This window comes from Populus trichocarpa, chromosome 18 (assembly GCF_000002775.5).
Source record: "Populus trichocarpa isolate Nisqually-1 chromosome 18, P.trichocarpa_v4.1, whole genome shotgun sequence".
Classification (NCBI taxonomy): Eukaryota; Viridiplantae; Streptophyta; class Magnoliopsida; order Malpighiales; family Salicaceae; genus Populus; species Populus trichocarpa.
Window position 1 is genome coordinate 4,004,706 of NC_037302.2, and position 20,387 is coordinate 4,025,092.

Here is a 20,387-nt window from a genome sequence, read left to right on the forward strand (position 1 = left end):
AATAATGGTTTTGTCCATCAACCATGCTCATAAAAATGGTATTTGGCTCATACCTAAAATCCTTTTATCATATTTGTTCTAAGACAAAATAAGATATAAAGAGGATTAATCAAATGAAGTTTCCATGTAATCAACACTTTTCTGGTGATAAAAATCCTTAACAATTAAGCGAGCTTTGTACTAACCAATAGTGCCATCAAATTACCTTTTAATATGTAAGTCTATAGATAACCAACCAAATTCATAATGGAACGAGAAGGGATAAAGTATCATGTATAATTGTTATGCAAATCTGAAATTTCATTTTCATCTTGTATGACCTAATGTTAAACCTAAATTTCATTTTCATCTTGTATAACCTAATGTCAAACCTGAAACAATTTAGCTTCCTTAAAGAAAATTGGTTATGTATCAAGAGTAATTTTTCACGAGTTGGAGAAGAAGAAGCTAATTGAGTGGTAACTGTAGATAAATGAGATTACTTTAGATGAGGTCGAAGAGTCATATAAAGTCAGGACACAATTAAAGCAACTATACTCGATTTGAGAGAAGTAAATGGCACATCATTAAGATTATAATGACGTGGGACACTTTATTAATTTTTCTTGGCATAATTATATTTATTGTATTAGTTTCTCATTAAGATTTTATAGGTTTTGATAAATTCTATAAGAGTATAACATGTAGTCTAACAAAAACAAGAATAACTTTTGATTTAACTATTAAACAAAGTTGAAAATTTATCAAATCATTCTAAAAGCATAATTATATATGGCAATTGTTAAATTTTTTTTACGCTCAAATTAGACTTAGTTTTCTTATGAGAGAATTTATGAAATAAAAACTTTTCTGAATATATCAAAGTTTTCACTATAATCTTCTTTATAGTTAAGGATTGTAACCTTAAGTTTAAGAACCCTGATTTCCCCCCCTTACAGTTTAGGGCTATAAAACTTTAGGTATTGAGGAACTTTATTCATACTATACATGCATCAATTGATATTAGAGTAAATTGACCTTTATGATCGATGAAGATGGTAGAAACAGCCCCCCTCATGATACAGAAGCTAGGACATTATAAATGCTCAAGAGGAAACACAAATAACCTAATTGCATAAATTAGAATGAGTGAAGCCTTCATCAGCAAAAATTGCAAAACTCTTAAACCATATTACACTACAAAGGGAAGACATAAACATGAATCTTAATGAGGAGAGTGATATGCTTAGAGACTTACCTAAAGGCAAGACAAACCCTAGATCTATTCTTGTAAACTCATGTATATATGGAGAGTGATGTATACAACAAGCGATGTACTGAAAACTTGGTTAGCATTCAATCTTTTCATAGACACGTTTCAAGATTCAAAGAATATTTGTATAAGTATGATAATGATGATGATGAGGAATAGACCCATATGATTAGAAAGATGACACTAACATAGAAGGTTATTAAAGATTTATAATGAAACAGTAACTAACACCAATTAAGTAAGTATTTTAAAAGTATATAGTCCAGTATATATTGAGTATTTTACTTTCTAACATTTTTATAATTTTTTTAATGTTAGAAAAACAAAAATTAGCTCTTAACAAGGATAAAAAAAAACTAGTAAAACCTAAAATGCCTAGCAATGTAAATTTCGTTAATAGATAAATCTTAACAACATAACAAATAATACAGTAAACGGAGAGTTAAGAAAGCTACTTGGAGAATGAATATACACATGAAGAAAGGCTACACATTATGCAAAGCACAAACAAGCAAGAAAAGGGGAAGGAAAGAAAAGAGGGACAAAAGCTCATCCCACATATACAATCAGCAAATTAGGCTGCATCTTTCATGACTTCTCTTTGTAATCAACAGAGAATTCATGGCATTGATCACCCTAACACCTGAAATAAGCCCGAAACTAGACATCACTGACAAGTGGCCCTACATGTGCCATGTCATCCATACTAAACTGCTGCTCGATCATGAGCAGCCATCCGCTTCTGCAACCTCAACTCCTTGTAAAACATCTCGATGAACTTCTCGGCTTCTGTGTCCACGTGACAATCCTCGTCAGCATCCCTCATGGTGAACGGCGAGTCGGTTATTCTCACTTGTCTAACCAATGGGCTCCACGTCCCGAACCACCTTGCTGAACCCACCGAAGGTGATGCCTCAACTGCCACATCGCCGCCGCCGTTACTTGATACCACATCATCAACATCGTGTGAAGGCGCCTGAAATCGCGTGTGCTTGTAATGAGCGTGGAGACTTCGCCTCCTGGCTTGGTAATAAGGCTGCTTGTAGCTGTAGAATTTATAAGCAGGGCTGCCGCTGCAGCTGAACTCATACTCTCTGGGAGATATGAACGACATGTGAACATCATGTGAAATACAACTTAGAGTGTTGTGTTGTTGGACCATGATGTCGTTCAAGGCCTTGCCTAGGATCTTGCCTCGTCTCATCAAGAAATGGAGATCAAGCATGACCTTGCTCTTTAACATACCCTTTTGTATCATCAAGAAAATTAAACGTAACATGTTGCATGCTTTCTTGGCTATCAATGGTGGACTTTGTTCCATTTTTGTGCCCAGAGAGGGAGAGAGAGAGAGAGGGGGAGGGAGGGAGGGAGAGAGAGAGGGAGAGAAGGAGAGGCTTGTGTGGTGGGGGAGAGGGAAGAAAGAGGTATTTATAGGCGGTAGAGTGGAGCCATGAAAATAAGATTTTTATTGCTTACTGTTTTAAGAATTAACAGACTCTCTTTAATCATTTCTTTTGTTTCTGTGTTGTCTGCACTCTTGTCATAGAAGATGTCATACAAATTTCTTTTAATCTGTTAATTATGTTTCTTGTCAAGAACAATATATATTTTCAGCTATAAGTTGTTCAAGTTTATTTTTTCTTGAAAGGGCAATGATTTTGATTGAAATGACAAATTTCTCATTAGTTTTAATTGCTATTGTCATTGTCGCAAGTGATAGTGAACTTGATAATGCAATTTCGGCCCATTTCCATCATGAGAGGTGTTATTATTTGATATTTTTGTAATGGTTATTTTTTATAATATTTTTTTTATTTTAAAATAATATTTTTTTATTTTTTAAATTATTTTTAATATCAATACATTAAAATAATCTAAAACACTAAAAATAAATTAATTTAAAACAAATTTATTTTTTAATTTTTGACAAAACAACAAGTTAAAACTCAATTTCAAACATTCTATTAAAAATTAGTACAAGTTAGATTGTTTCTACAACAAATTAATGAATCCACATGAAATCTTAAAACTTATTAGAACCTAATTTTAATGAGGAGGTTTGTAGACTAATTATATAAAGAGATATTTATTTTATTTATTTTTTTCAATTATAGTTTGAGAAATGTTTTTCCTGTTCTATATTTTTTTGTGTTGTACTAGAATTATGACATAATTATAGATATACACTTAGAAACATATAAATCTAATACAAAAATTCATGACAAATAAAAAAAAATTTCTATAAAATACTCCAATACTCCAATCCTCCTCCTCCTCCTCCTTCGAAAAAGTGAAAGGGTGATTTCTTTTCGTATCTTTCTAATTGTGTTTTCAGAAGTGTTTTTGAAAAAATTTAAATTTTTAATTTTTTTTTAAATTAATATTTTTTTATGTTTTTAAATAATTTTAATGCGTTAATGTTAAAAATAATTTAAAAAAAAATAAAAAATATATTATTTTAATATATTTTTAAATAAAAAAACTTTAAAAAAACACTATTGTACGGTGATAAAAGTTAGTTCCCTCTGGTGAGAGAATTGAAATGGATGCAAATTGAAAGTGATTTGCCATTAGGCCAGCTTGATAAGGTTGGCAGGGATGAATTAAACCACCTACCTTGCCACGTGGCTGCCTCTCCAACATTAGGCTTTATGGTAGATCCATGACCGTGCATTTCTAGACCAATCCTTTGTCTTGTCATCATAGCCATCCACTTAGTTTCATTGATGTTGTACTTTATTTATCTTAAGGTACCGTGCATTTTATTTTTTATTTTAAAAATTATGTCTTATATTATTTCGGTGCACTAATATTAAAAATAATTTTAAAAAATAAAAAATAATACATTATTTTAATTTATTTATAAATAAAAAACATTTTAAAAAATGATATTCATTGCAATTCCAATCCCGTCCGTATTCAAAGGGAATGAGAGGATATGCATGAACTCAAAAGAGAGCACGCTAAAGCTACAATTATTAATTCATAATGCAGGCACCAAGAAAAGAAATGAAAAGAAATACCACTTAATTTTCTGGAGCTCACTTTAGGTATGATCCTTCCTTTAACCCTACAAAACCCTAAACTTTCTCGCAAAAAAGAAATTGTATTTTATACGTCTAATGGGCTTCTCATCATTATGCAAACAGGAATCCCATGTTGTTTAGAGCAATTAATCAGTAATTTAATGGCGGATAAGTGAAGAAAATGGCTGCAAAAGCACTTTACGAGGGGCATTTCAAAGGTATAGAGGTGACTACGGACTTGCTCATTGTATTCTTTGCAATAACATTTCAACCACTTGTTTACCCGATTTAGCTGTGGTTTTTAATATTGTAGGGAGCTTGAATAATTTCTAACCTAATAATGCGTTTTAACGGTGTCGTTCCATCTCGTGTCAAGGCAAGACCACTGCTATTTTGATCATTGAAGGGTTGATTGTGAAGGTGGGACCATCACAATGAATGAGCCATTATTGAATCATGTTGTCAATGATAGTGGTTCTCGCTGCCCTTTCATCATTTACAAAGCTTTGTTTTTACGTTTGAAAAATTATTTAAAAAAAAATTAATTTATTTTTACTTTAATTTATTTTTTTAGTATTTTCAGATCGATGTGTTAATGTTAAAAATAATTTTTTAAAATTAAAAAATAAATATTATTTTGATATATTTATAAGTAAAAAATACTTTGAAAAACAACCACTACTACACTTTCAATCACCCCGAAACAGCATATCTGCATCTGGTTTTGGTAGAATGGATTCAACCTCCAACCAAAAATACATGTAGTATTTACTTTAAATGCAGAATGATTTACATTATGGCGGTAGAACTCCGCCTTTTTTCTTCCCATTCTAGTTATCATCTATCCATACATCAGATTCTGAGCTCTCGGAAGAGAGAGGAGGGGTGCCCGAATCACCGGATACTATTTTTAAAGCTAAACAACACTCTACTCCTCCAACTTTAAATGTTGCTAATTTAGTCCTTATAATTTGATAGTTGCGATTTTGGCTTTTAATTAAGTTTAATCGAACTACATTGATTCTGAATTGTCGTGGGAGAATGGACATCAAGGTTCCCCTCGTGTCAATGTCCATGTTAACTAGATTTTAGTACTCTGTAAATACATTAGCTCGTTGGATTTCGACAATAAAATTTACAAAACACTTTTATGCACCACCTACAAAGCATTATTTATTTTAATAGTATTTCGTATTCTTTCTTTAATTTTTTTAATCAATATAAATTTTTTTAAAAAAATTGATTTCATCCTTAATATTTGATTAATTTATTTTTTATAATATTATCTCAGTCTCATTACTCGAGTCATAAATTTAACGAGTTAAATTGATTGATTTATTTTTTCTATTTTTTATTGACTTTTTTAAAAGAAAAAATTTCATCTTTTAACATTTTATTAATTAAAAATTAGGCTTTATGATTTATTTTGATTTCTTTCCTATGATGTTATCCTAGTCTCATGACCCAAGTTACAAGTTTGACGCGTTAACTTGGGTTCACTTAGATAATTGTTTTTAATCATTTTTTTTAATATATATTTTTTTATTTTATCCTTTAACATTGGGCTGATTTGTAATTGCACTTTATAATCTTTTTTTATTTGATTTATATGAGGTTATTCTGGTCTCATAGCTCGAGTCTTTTTTATGTTCTTTTTTAATTGATTTTTTTTTAAATCTCATCCTTCAACATAGAGTTAAATGAGAATTGTGTCATAATTTTTTTTTTTTGCTTTTTATAAGGTTATCCCGATCTTATGACCTGAGTTGCAGGTTAACCCAAGTTGACTTGGGTTATTTTTTTAATTTTTATTATTTCATTATTCAATACTTGATTAATTAGGAATTAGACTTCATAATTTGAATCAATTTGATTTTTGAGAGGTTATCATGATCTTATGATCATGGTTACAAATTTAGCAGAGTAACTCGAATTAATCCGAGTCAATTCAATATGTCATCATCTAAATATTAAAAAAAAATCATCTTGAATTTTTTTAATCAGACTATATTTTTACTAGTTATTGAGGTCGTCTTTGTATTTGCTAAGTTGACCAGGTCAATCGCTAAACAGTTTGATTTTTTCTCAACTAGAATAAATGTTAGTTGATAAACATACTACATTCTAGTATATTATCTCGAAATATAGTCATTTTAGTATTTCTAATTTCATAATTGCCATTATACTTTATAATTAAGTTCCATCAAACCATATTAATTTTTGAGTCGTCGTGGTAAAAGGAGCATCAAATTGCAACATTTCAATGTTAATACGAAGCTAGCTATGTTGACACAACCAAATCTAAGTTGATAGAAAGAAAAACACAAAGAAGACAAAAGTCTTTTAAAAATATCTCAATAACAAGAACTCTAATTGTATTTTAGTACTGAATTTTTTTCTCTATAATAGTCTCCTTTTTAAAAAAATTACAACATTTTATATTGGTTTGAGATCGACCTTTACAATGAAGAAAAAATATAATTCCTAAAAAAATAGGATAAATAAAAATAAATTCCAAAATTAAGGCTGAAAATCCAAAATCAAACAGGAAAATATTAAAAGTGATAAAAATAACATCATTTAGCCTAATTTAAAGGTCTTTCCAACCTCAACTGATTATAGCGAGTTGACTTATTATAGAATTAGGCTTGTAGAATCACTTAGAAAAATCTGAGCCTGGTCCAACTATCATATCAGAAGCTATATCCATTTTAATCAAATAGGTCGTTTGGCATGACCGAACCTATTCTTAGACTTTAACCTATTCATCTAGTCTAAAATGTATTCGCCAAGCTTTCCATGCATTCCAAATATAATAGATATGCATCCAATTAATCATGATGTTATGCATTAGTCTTCTCGTGTTTGAGAGAACTCGTCCTTGAGTTGTGGTCATCCAATAGGCAAGAAGATATATGATGAATTGAACATTAAAACATCACAAGTCTTTAAATGGCTAGGAATATGAAGTCAATAGGCATTATCGTTTATAGCACCTTACAAAAACCAATCTTCCTCTCTCAATGCTTATTATACTCTCCCATGTGATACCCATCATAAGTAAGCCTTGCCCATACCAAGTCACTAAACTTAATAGTGATTCTTTTTTGTTGGCTATCTTTTCAGGTTTTATATTTGACATTATTATAAAAAATTATTTCTTGATTTGATCATGCACCCCATTAAGTTATTTTTCTATATCTTCGTCTTGAACACTCTTAAGTCCAACATTAGGAACATGTGTCAACTCAAGCATATATGATGGATTATATAAATAAACAATTTTGAAAGGACTCGACTACGTATTCTGGTTCCTTAACCCATTAAAGGCAAACACATTTTAGTGCAAGGCCAAATTCCATTTATTCGACTTATTTCTTGTTAAGCTTCATAATAAATTCGATAACCTATGATTCATTGTTTTTATTTGTCCATTGATTTGAGAATGACAAGCACACTATTAAAGTTTAACTGAGTTCCTAACTTACCCCACAGGCTCTTCCAAATGTTATTCATGAACTTGGTATCATGGTAAGAGGTAACAAATCTAGGGATCTTATATAAATGAACCACTTTCTTGAAGTAAAGATGAACAATCTAAGAATCATTCATGGTCTTCCTATAAGCAATAAAGTGGGCCATCTTAGAGAACATTTCAACCACCACAAGAATTGTGTTCATAGCCCGTTAGGTGTAAGGTAAGTCTAAACCAAAATCCATATTAACATCTAACCAAGAACCATATGGTATAAGAAAAGAAGCGTATAAACCAGTATTGGTTAAAGATCCCTTTGCACACTGGTAGGTGACATACATTTTCATAAATCCTAATATTAAACTGATAGTTTAGGCTAATAAATATCTAGTGAAACCATCAAACCAACACTAGTGTCTTTTCAAGCTTGAAATAACCCTCAAAATGCAGCTAATGAATAATATTTTCTTGTAGGGAACAATCAGGAATACACAACTATATACCATGAAATAAATACCTATTAACAAATATATAATCACCTCTCTTACCACTATTAGCTAGCTTATAATAAATATGTCTAAAGGATGGGTCTCTTGTGTAAAACTCCTAAAAGTGTCTACATAACTTACCACCTTAGTGCATATAGTTTTGAGAAGAACAATATGTTTACTGAATATATTAGTTATCTTATTGAGAATACCAATTAGTGCCTTAAAGAGAAGGTGATCTCCTAGAGGAAGGAAAATCATTTGGCATACCAATGACTCAACTTCTATTGTCTATTGATGTACTTTAATGCATTATGATTAGTGATGAGTATAAAATTTTACTGTTTGAATGATGACATAGGTCATATATGGAATAGTTCTTCCTAGATCTTATTAGCTTCTCACTAAAAATACAATGAGGTACCCATCTTGACTAAGAAGCCTTTGGTCCCTTAACATGAGGCATCACAATTCACCTCAAATAGCTTGTTAAAGTCAAGTGAGCGAGACATAAACTTTTGTCATCTTTTGCTTCACCAATAAGAAGTTGGCTTATGCTTTTTCTATCCACTAAAAAATAAGTCTTTCAAAGCACTCTATAATGAGTGTAACCAGTGTAGTGAAAATTACGGATAAATCACCTATAAAAAAATGCTAGCCCATGGAAGCTCCTAACATTATGAATGCTTTTAGGAGTGGACCACTCCATAATTGATGCTATCTTGGACTACACACCATTAATATATATAAAAAATCCTAGAAAAGTAATAATATTAGTAGAGCATGCACTTTTTATGATTTACAAATAAATGCACATACCTTGATGTATCAAGATAACCCGTAATCACTCCAAGTACGACTCTATAAATGGGTTATAAATCAGGATATTATTATAGTAGACCACTACAAACATGCTCATTAATGGCTTGAAAACCTGGTGTATGAACCTCATGAAGGTACTAGATATATTAGAAAGTCCAAGTGACATCATCATCCACTCATATAATCTATGTTGTGTCTTAAATTTCATCTTAATTTAATGGTAGATCTTTTAAGATTGATTTTGGAGAAAACCTTATAATTGATTATTTAATTCAATATATCATCCAACCATGATATAGGGTACCTATAGTTTATAATAATCTAGTTGATGGCTTTGTTATCCATTTAAATGCACCATGTGCCATCCTTTTTCAGGATCATAGGGCATTGAGTTATACATGGACTCATATTCTCTAAAATATACCCCTTCTTTAATAACTCTATTACTTATCATTGCAACAAATTCTTACCTTTTTATGGTTCAGTTTTAGCCACTACTTTCTCTCTTTTGGACGTTAATACCACACGTTTCCTTTTTATACCAAGGGTGTACGTGTTGCATTACTTGTCATGCATTATATTCATATCATATTTCCAAGATATGTCTAATAATATATAACACATGTCTATATATACTATATTGTATAAAACACCATCATAATATTTATTTTCCCTATAAAAACTGAATAAGACAGTTTATCCACGATTACCTTATTGTCTTACTTTAACCAAGTCAATTTATAAGGCTTAAGGTGGTTGTTGATTTTAAGCTATAACTTCTTTACCACCTATATCAATACTACTTTCTCAAAACTACCATCATCGATGATTAGGATGCACACTTTATCTTTAATGGAGTACGTCAAATAGAAAAGGCTAGTACATGGCTAATTTTCATATAAACCACCATTTGAAGTCAACAAACTATTTTGGATGACTAAGATAACACCATCATTCCATCTTCACACAAAATCTCTTTATTATTATTTGAATAATCATAAGTAAGATCTTTTATAACTTCATTCTTCTTCATAAACCTTTTTATCAATATATTCTTGCCTAGATAACTTTTTAGCTTATGACACTAAAATAATCAATATCCCTTCTAACCACACCTGTAACATCAAATTTTATAACTATAACTAGAACCTCGACCTATGGTTTATTGACGAGCGAGTTTAAGCTGAGTGGTCATTCTTTGATTACTGGTAAATACCTCCTAGTATATTGGTAAGTTTAAATGCCTCTTTTAGCTCTCCTAACCTGCTATTTCTCCATAGTTAGATCCATCTAATAGGTTTATAAGACCATCCACAAAGATTGTAAGCAAAGTAAGTCTTGAATGGGTTGTCTTAATCCACTCGGGTACTTGGCCACTAGCTATTCCTCTATTTTTTCCAGATAATTCCTAACCGCTAGTTGACAAAAGTCATCAGTATATTCATCAACAGACCTTGACTTTGTCTTAATGACTAGAGTTGCTGGCACAATGTTTGAGTATATCTAAAAAGTATGAAGTGATCCTTCATCTTTTTCTTATCACAATTTAAACCATTTAATTAGTGCATTTTGTTTTATAGTACGTTTAATTTTGCTCATTCCAATCTGTAATTATTAGAGCTTCATAATTAGTGATTTAGTTGCCATATGATAGTTTTAACACAAAGACGAGTCGAGCTTTTTCATTTTTAGGTTTATATCACACTTTATTTCTTGACCTTTAGATACCGGTGATATGGCGCGAGTTAGTGGTTTGTTAATTGGGGTAATGTACAAGTGGAATTATTGAAAAAGATATGTTCCACATTTTCTTACACCTATTATACATTAATCTTAATTAAATTCTAGATGTTCTCTTATACTTTTCAATCAAAACATGCATACAAGTATTTAAACTGAAAAGTAGGATATCCAATGATTATCTATAATGTTATCTAATAAACACAGTTCAATTCTTTTAAGTGAATGTTTTTTACTATAATGTCATTAAAATAATATGTTTGATTGGAGATTGAACTTTATGATTTGTTGTAGTTTGTTTTCTATGTGGTTATCTCGGTCTCATAACCCATATAGCGGGTTTACATGGTTGACTCAAATTTTTTCTTTTAATTTTTAATTTTTAATTTTTTTCTTAATTTCATCATTCAACATTGGATTGATTAAGAATTAAACTTTCTGATTTGTTTTGGTTTGTTTTCTATAAGGTTATTTGATTCTCATGACAATGGTCATGAGTTTTATGGGTTAACCCGAGTAAGATCAAGTTATTTTATTGTGTCTGTTTTTAGATTGATTTGTTTTCCAATTTCATTATTCAATAATGGATTTACTAGGACTTGTGCTTCATAATTTGTTTTGATTTTCATTCTATGGAGTTATTCCAATCTCATGACCTGGGTCACAGGTTTGACAGGTTAACCCAGGTTTATTCGGGGACCTTTTTTTGTTATTTTTTTTAATTTCATCCTTCAACATTAGGTTGATTGAGAATTAGGCTTCATAATTTATTTACATTTGCCTTATATGGGGTTGTCATAGTCTCATGACCCGAGTCGTGGATTTGATATAATTGTTTTGGGTTTTTTTTGTAAACGAAACACAGAATCAAACACCATTTAACCCTTTCTAGACAACTAAAAGCAACACACACTAACACAATCAAATAATAAACAAAGTAAAAAGGTAAGAGAAGAGAGATGCACAATAAATTTTATAATGGCTCGGCACTAACCATCTACTCCACTCTTTAAACAGTAAACTTGGGCTTTTACTATCATTCACAATCTTCTTCACGTGTGAGGCCTCACCTTTTACAACCAAATCTTTTTCTAAAACTTAAGATTTAAACCTTCACTCTAAAGCTTTTTATAAATCTCTCACCAAATTCCAAGTTGTTTCAAATTCCACTTACACTAACAATTGATTTCAAGTTCTACTATTTAAGTTTCATTTACACTTTTTTCTCCCCCCCCCCTCTCTCTCTCTATATATATATATAGACACACACACACACTACGAACGAGAGGGAGCTAAGAATTGTCCTTGGAAAATTACTATAGCTCCAGACCCAGTGGCATTGTTCACTAGAACAATCTCTACTCAAATAACTTTGCATTAGCTTCCAAAAGTATTAAAGTTTTTCACATGGCCCATTTGTCATTCCCAAATTGACCAAGGGATAAATAATTATTTTTTTTCATTTTGATTGCATAGTGAAATGACTAGAATATCATTGGAAGAAAAAAAGTCAAGGGGTGTTTTTGTATTTTTACAATGGTTTTTTTGTTATTATGATTTATATTGAGGGACAATTTGAACAGTGCGTGTGGTGCCTCCCGACATCCAAAATTGCCCTTATATCGTGTTATTAGAAATGTTGTCGTATCCTCTTTCTGTTGGTGCAACTCTCCAGTGGTTTTCTAGTTTGTCGTTAATGGGCTGTTTTTTCTTTTTTCCTTCTTCTCTCTCTCCTCCCTCGAAAATTATAGCATGACCCTCTTGGTTATTGGTATTTCAAATTTAGTCCCTATTCTTTTGATTTCTCATTTTTAGTCTTAGTCTTTTTTTAGATGTTTTATTTGTTTTTAATGTTATCCTTAAATCCCATTTTACCAAATATTATATTTTTCAATTTGGTCCTCATTCTTTGGATTTCTAATTTTTTGCCTTAGCTTTTTGTAAAAGATTTATTGGTTTTTAATGTCATCCTTCAATTCAAATTAATGGTATTATGTTTTACAATTTGGTCCTTATTGTTTTGATTTCTATTTTTTTTTGTTCTTTTGCTATTTTTTTTTCAATTTACCATTTAATTAAATATAGAATTTATCTTGTATTTTAATTTTGATTCTTATTTTTTTAATTACTATTTTTAAAACTCTTTTGTATAATTGAAAGTCTTTTTTCAATTTTATCCTTCAATATATGATTAAGAATTGAATTTCATGGTTTTTCTAGATTGAAAGCTTTGGATCTGATGACTTGGGTCACGGATATGAAAAGTTAACACGATTGTTTTTAGAAAAAGGCTTTATAATTCTCTTTATTTTTTTTATTGCGTTATCCCAATCACATGATCTAAGCTACAATTTTGACTTGATATCTCGGGTTGGCTAATTTGCGTGGTTACAAGTTTGTCATAACCAGTTAATTTTGTATGTCTTTTTTTTTTATCTCATTTCAGAACCTGAACATTATTTTTGCACAAAAAATAATCCATCCTCGCAGCAAAGTGCGAGTACCGAGGCTATTAGAAAATAAATTCTGCTTTGATTAATAGAAAATTGATGCATATTATTAATATATAAGAAAATAAATTATTTTCTTTCAGTGATCACAATCAATTTGAAATAAGCTATTGCATTAATTTGTTGAATATTTGGGTGATTGCCAACAATGTTATATACTTTATATACTATTAGTCCACGTCTTAAATTCAAGTTTCCCCTTTGAGCATGCCAAGAATTTCTAGGTGTTTTTTGTTCAAGGGGAAAAAAAGAAAAAGATAGTGCAAGGCTCCTTAAATAGTAGTAATAGTAGATTTTTTTGTATGAGCTACGCCGCGGGGCGAGTCAATTTTTTTCTAACAAAAAAAAGATATGCAAATGGTGATAACTTGGGTGAACTTGGAAATGGTGATAACCCACGATCCGAGATAACCCCAGAGAAAAGAAATGGAAAAAGAAAATAAAAAGTTTAAGGTCCAATAGTCTAAAGTCAAATGACGAAATAAAAAAACAAAAAAAAAACTGAAGTTAAATTGGGTTAACCTTCCAAACCAACAACTTTGGTCATGAAACCAAGATGACCATACAGAAAATCAAAAACAAATCTTGAACAAAATTCTTAACAATCAAAAAATAAAACAGATAGCAATCAAAATAATGAGGACCAAATCTGGTATAAAAACTAATGAAAAAAAATAATGAGGGACTTAATCGAAAAATAAAATTATTAAAAAAAGGATAAAAAAGTAATTAAAAGAATGATAACCAAAATTAGATAAACAATGAAATAAAATGTCGAGGGACAAAATTGAAAGAAAAAACAAATTAAGAAAATGATAAAAAATAAGAACTAAATCTGGACAAAAAAGAAATGAAACAAAAAAAAACCAAGAAAAGGATAAAAAAATCAAGAGAATGAGTTTTTTTTCTCTATTATTTTTTTATCAAAATAATACCATTTTTATTTTTAACTGAATAAAAAATCAAATGATTAGCTAGGAGAAAATCATGTCAACACCCATTGAATTGTTTTTGCCATTGTTTTTTTTTTATCAAAATAATGTTATTTTTACTTCCTGCACAATAAAAAATTTGATTAACCTCGATAACCCTAGTTATTCAACCCAACTTGTGACCCAGAACATGACAATTGTCGACTCTCGGTCCGAGTTTTAAAAATATGATAAAAAAAGTAAGCACCAAGTATGATATGAAAAATCAATGAAATTAAACAGTGATAGATAAAATTGCCACAAAACAATTAATAAAGAAGAGAACTCAAAATAAAAGGAATTGCAGTCATAAGAATGATAATCAAATTCAACAAATGAAAGAATTAAAATCAAATGATTAGGGATTAAATCGAAAAATAAAATCCAATTAGAAAAAGATTAAAAGCAAAATAAATAGGAATTAAAAGAATGAGGATCCAATTTGATTAAAAAAACATAAAAAATAAAACACTGAAGGATGAAATTGAAAAACAAATAAATCAAATGCGATACAATTAAAAGATTGAGGATCACTTTGCAATGTTACAAGTCTAACTCACCTTTTGAGGTGGAAGAGAGAGAAAAGAGATGGGAGGAGAAAAATTATTATCAGAGCTCCTTCATGCCATACATGTCAACACGCACCGCCCCACCGTGTAGAGGGTGGCATGCTGCTTCAGACACCACCTTGAAAAGCTACTAACAGCCACTAGGAGGCATTGCACGTGTCGCCTAAAAGGCACGGACGCCTCTCACTTGCTGGCTAATTTAATATGATTTGGTTTGAATATGTGGTGTAAAGGCATAATTAGGAGATAAAAAAAAAAACCAAATTGAAAAATAGAAAAAAACTGCGTAGCCAATCCCAAATATGCATGAAAAAGTACTTATTGATTCACCTATTTTAATTTTTCCTTTTACAATCCCTTAGTTTTAGGAATTTTAATTTTAGTCCAAAACTTTATTTGTTCATTTTTCGATCTATTGATTTAAGAGACGATTGAGAAAGTCATCGAAAAATTGTGAATGAGAGAGAAAGTTATTAGTTAACCACATTTCAGAGATAAAACAAATATCAATTTTGGTATCAACAAGTTTTATTTGAGAATAAAAGTTTCGTTGAGGTTTTTTTTAGCCTTTATCTTGCTGAAAAAAAGTAAATCAGGGTTGAGAGAAAAAAAATTCTGGTTTAATTTTGTGTTTTGGACCGATATAGGTTTTTTTATTTTCAGTAGATAGATTGGTTTATTAATATTCTAAGGGTGCTTATAAAGTATTTTTAGTGAAAATATGTTAAAAAATGACTTTTTCTATCCATAAAGCCAACCTAATTTTCTAACCACCTCTTTAGTGGTTGGAATTCGTACAGTAAATGATGCTTTATATGTTTTTTTTAAAATAAATAATTATATTGATCTTTTTATAATTTAATTATTTTTTAATTTACCTATGTGTTTTAAAAAATTACACTTTCCATTCTTAATAGATAAAATAATAAATTTACTCCCATATATAATAAAACAACACAAATACCCAAACTATATGTCAATCCAACGTACACAGATTTGGATTCTCCCTTTGTACGATTTCTTCTCTCCTTCTCCACAAACACAAAATTGAATTTTTTTGGCTCCTCGACATTTGGTTGCTCTATATTTGATTTTCTTTGTCTTGATTTTGATCCCGGACACTTCAAGGTGTTCATTAATATCTCTTTCACAATCATTGTGTAATTCCTCTAGAACTTTGAAATTTTCAATTGGAACTTGGTTTTTCAAAGAAGGGTGGAGCTGAAATCTTGATTGGAACCTCGAAATTTTCAAACTTATTTTTTTTTGTATTAATTATGCAAGGTGGATTTTGGTAGGCATTGATTCAATTGCCGATTTTGCGTATTTTGATCGTGCATCTCTTGTGCTTGATTTTCAAGGCATGGCTAGGAGATGCGAACTTTCCTAGCAAGCATTCTTGCCTTCTCTTCACAAACTTCTCGTCACTTGAATTCCAAAGAACTATTGGATGATGCTTGTTCTTAGGGACAAAGCTTTTTGTGCAATTGAAAAGAAAAGGGAAGAAAAAAAAATTAAAACAATAATGGCGTCACTTCTTTCTTGTGAGCTTGCTGAAGATTGAAATTGAAAAACAAAAAGAAAAGAAATAAGTTAGCCATGGTGAGTAGGGTTTTTTTAGTTTAATAGTAAAATTGTAATATTAATATTGTAAGGGTTTTTTAGTTATTAAATGAAATATAATAACAATATTATAAATAATCTAGCATTTTTTGTTGATTTTTTTTAGAAAGTAAAGCATTATAAAGTTATTAAAATATAGGATGTAAAATGTAATTTTTCAAAACACGAAGGTAATGTAAAAAACAAAAAACAATCAAACTATAAAAGGTTTGATGTAATTTTCCACACAAAAAAACAAAAGAGGACCACATGTAAACTGTAATTTTTTTTTTGAAAAAATCTCAATAATTAAAATTAAATATCATAATATGTATATATTTCATAATTTTTAACTTAGTCATTAGTTAATATTAATATTTTTTAATATTTATGGGTAAATCTCATTGTTAATTTATTTAATTAAATATATATATATATAAACCTTTTAATTCATAAATAAAACAAAATATACTTCAAAATATTGACAACACATTTTTTTTGTGTTACAAATATTTTGGATCCAGCTGTCCTGGCAGAGTGCGGGCAAACTGACGGAAAGGTTGGAACTAGAAACCTAATGCCATATAATAAACCTAAGTGGACAGTTTCATCATTGGATCATAATGAGAAGGCCCAAGTTATGATGGGCTCAACTTGGCATTCAAAGGGCTTCCGCCATGAACTCAAGACAAGTTTGAAAATATCATTTTTTTTATTTAGGTTTCGTTTGTTTGTTGGAAAGTAATTTTTTTTTTTAAAATAATTTTCGGGAAAGTAAATTATTTTCCGTAGTGTCATGATGAAAAATAAATTGGAAAACACTTTCCAGTGTTTGGTTATGTCATCAAAATAAACTGGAAAATAACTTATTAATATTTTATTTTATTTTCAATTTTATTAAAATAACGAGGAACAAATCTTAGAAATTAAAAATTTGAATAAGAATGAAATTGAAAAAAAATATAATTTCATAAATTATCTCAAATAAAATAAATAATAATCAAAATAATAGAGATCAAATCTAACAAATAAAAAAATTAAAATATGATGAAATTAAAATAATAATAATTACAATTTCATAAATTATTTCAAATAAAATAAGTAACAATCAAAAGAATGAGGACCAAATTTGATAGATAAAAAATTTTAATTAAAAAACGATAAGAGAAAAGCAAATAACAATTATAAAAATAAAAACTAAAGTTAATATAAAAATCAAATTCTAAAGGATAAAATTGAAAAAAAATATTCAAAAAAATATATATATAGCAATCAAAAGTTTGATGACCAAATTTGATATAATCAGCAAATAATATAACATCTCTAAACACTTTTCTGAAAACCAAGCTAAATTTTTCTTTGATTGGAAAATGTTTTCTGTTGACCAACATTTCTAAAGGCAAATAAACATAGAAAAGTATGGAAAGTGGTTTCCGTCAAACAAACGAGGTCTTACCTTCTTTGATTTGACCACTTTTAGAAAAAAAAAAAAGGAAAACAAGAAATGTTCTCAGAGATGATAATGACAACTGAGAAATACAATTATTACAGATAAAAAAAATATTAGATAATTGGAATTACGAGCTAATTAATATTAATTATTTTTATTAAAATAATATTATTTTTTAAAATATTATTTATAATATTTAGATAGGTTAATCGAGTTATTAAACACACCGAATCAAGCTTATTTTAGTAACTATAAATTTAACTCATGTTTTAGATACCTAGTAACCCAAATATCAACACACATTTGGGTTGCCAAGCAACTAATATATATATATATATAAACTCGTTTTTATTTATATATAAAAAAATAATTAAAAAAAAAGAGTCCTACGGTTCAACAAACATAGGTATTCTCACGACAAATGTGGTAATATGATTTAGATATTATATACTTATTTATTTATTTATTGTGTAGACTAATTTGTGCTTTTGACCTCTTCGGTCAATTGAGCTTGTGGGAAATTCAAGATTTATTAATAGTCTAAAATGAAAGGAGGGATCTTACATGGATGAAAGTCAATTTCAAATAAGTAATGGCAACCTCTTGTTGAATTGACAATAGTAACATACACATTGTGCATTATATTAATTTTCAGTGATTATAACTTTTTTTATTTGATTTCAACGTAAATATAATTATTTTTTGTCTTTCGAGATAAGATTTAATATTTTATATACCTATGTCTTTGTTAAAAAAAAAATATATTCAAGTTTGACTTGAAAAATAATACTACTTTTTTATTGTAGTCTATAGAGAACAACGCCATAGAAACTGGTGCTTGACTCACCAATGCCAACAAAAAGCCTCTGTTCAAGTCGAATGTTTTGTTTTTATATATATATATATATATATATATATAAAATAGTATTTTACTTTTTTTTTAATTAACTAACTATAAATTAAAAGAAGACAGTAAAATATTATTCATTGGAATATCTTTTTTTTCGGATCGTTGTTTTTTTTAAAAAAATTATTTTTTAATATTAAATTTGTTTTTTAATGAGTTATCATACTTTCATAACACGGATCGTTAGTTTAGCAACTTGACTTGGGTTTTTGTTTTAATTAATTTTTTTTCAATTTCATCATTTAATATTAAGTTGATTGAGAATTAGATTTCATGATTTATTTTGTTTATTTACTATTATGTTATTTTGGTCTCATGACTCGAGAATAATGCTTAAAGGGTTAATTCAAGTGGACTCGGTTATTTTTGTGTTTTATTTTTAATTGATCTTTTCTTCAATTTAATTATTAAACATTGGGTCAGTTGAAAATTGAGTTTCATAATTTATTTTGATTTGCTTTCTATAGAGATATCTTGGTCTCATGATGAATATCGTCGGTTTTGGTATTTTAACCATCGTTAAATTAGGTTGTTTTATTATTTATTTTTAAGAGGTTTTCTCTAGTTCATAAGTCCTTCAACATTGGATTTTATTTTTATTGGGTCATCCCCATCAACATTGTAAGCCCATGAATAATGGTTAACAAGTTAACCCGAATTCACTTGGCTTATTTTTTATGTCATTTTTTCAATTAAAATTTTTACAAATTTCATCATTCAACATTGGATCCAACATGAGCAATTGAAAATTGAGCATCATAACGTGTTTTGATTTTCTCTTTGTAGGGTTATCTTAATTTCATGACCAAAATCCCGGATTTAGTAGATTAACCCGGGTTAAATCAGGTCATTTTTTTATATTTTTTTCTATGAGGTTATCTTGGTTTGATGACTCGAGTCATGAGTTTTATGAATTGATTCTGATAATTTTTTATGTTCTTTTTTTAATTGATTTATTTTTAATTGATTTGTTTTCCATGAAGTTATCTCGGTCTTATGACCTAAGTCACGAGTTTGACTGATTAACTCGGGTCACTTTTTTTAGTTCTTTTTTAATTAATTTTTTTTTTCAATTTCATCCTTTAACATTGGTTTGATTGAGAATTACGCTTCATAATTTATTTTGATTTGCTTTCTAGGAGGTTATCATAATCTCATAACCCGGATCGCAAATTTAACATGTTAACCTAGATAAACCCAAGTCAATTCAATATGCTGTTATTTTAATATTAAAAACAATATGTCATCTTAAATATTCTTGGTCAAAATATACGCTTACAAGTAATATGAAATTACTTTTGGATCCGTATCGAGTCAACTCTCACACAATTTAAATTTTTTTTTCTGTTAGAAAAAAAAATATTAGCAATATCTAAACATTTCATTTATATTAAAAAAAATTAACCCGACTCACAACATAGCACAAATCAATAATCTAATAAAAACTATAGTGGATTCATATTGAATTCAAAGAGGTTCGGCCTCGCCAAGTCATGTAATCGCTCGAACACAATTTTTATCTTTTTCTTGAAGGACCCTCAAGAAAAATTTGAAAATCTGGTTTTTCATTGACCT

General features: G+C 29.2%; 1 protein-coding gene across 1 annotated transcript; it reads right to left on the reverse strand.

Annotated features, from left to right (window-relative positions):
- Positions 1-1,624: 1,624 nt before the first annotated feature.
- Positions 1,625-2,651, reverse strand: LOC7463780 (uncharacterized). The gene has a single exon (XM_002324174.4). The coding sequence runs from the start codon at positions 2,571-2,573 to the stop codon at positions 1,959-1,961; it is 615 nt and encodes a 204-aa protein (XP_002324210.2). The 5' UTR covers positions 2,574-2,651; the 3' UTR covers positions 1,625-1,958.
- Between the last annotated feature and the right edge of the window lie 17,736 nt (positions 2,652-20,387).

What these genes read in the sequence shown, in the direction of transcription:
- LOC7463780 (XM_002324174.4), bottom strand. Translation starts at nt 2,573, where the DNA reads ATGGAACAAAGTCCACCATTGATAGCCAAGAAAGCATGCAACATGTTA.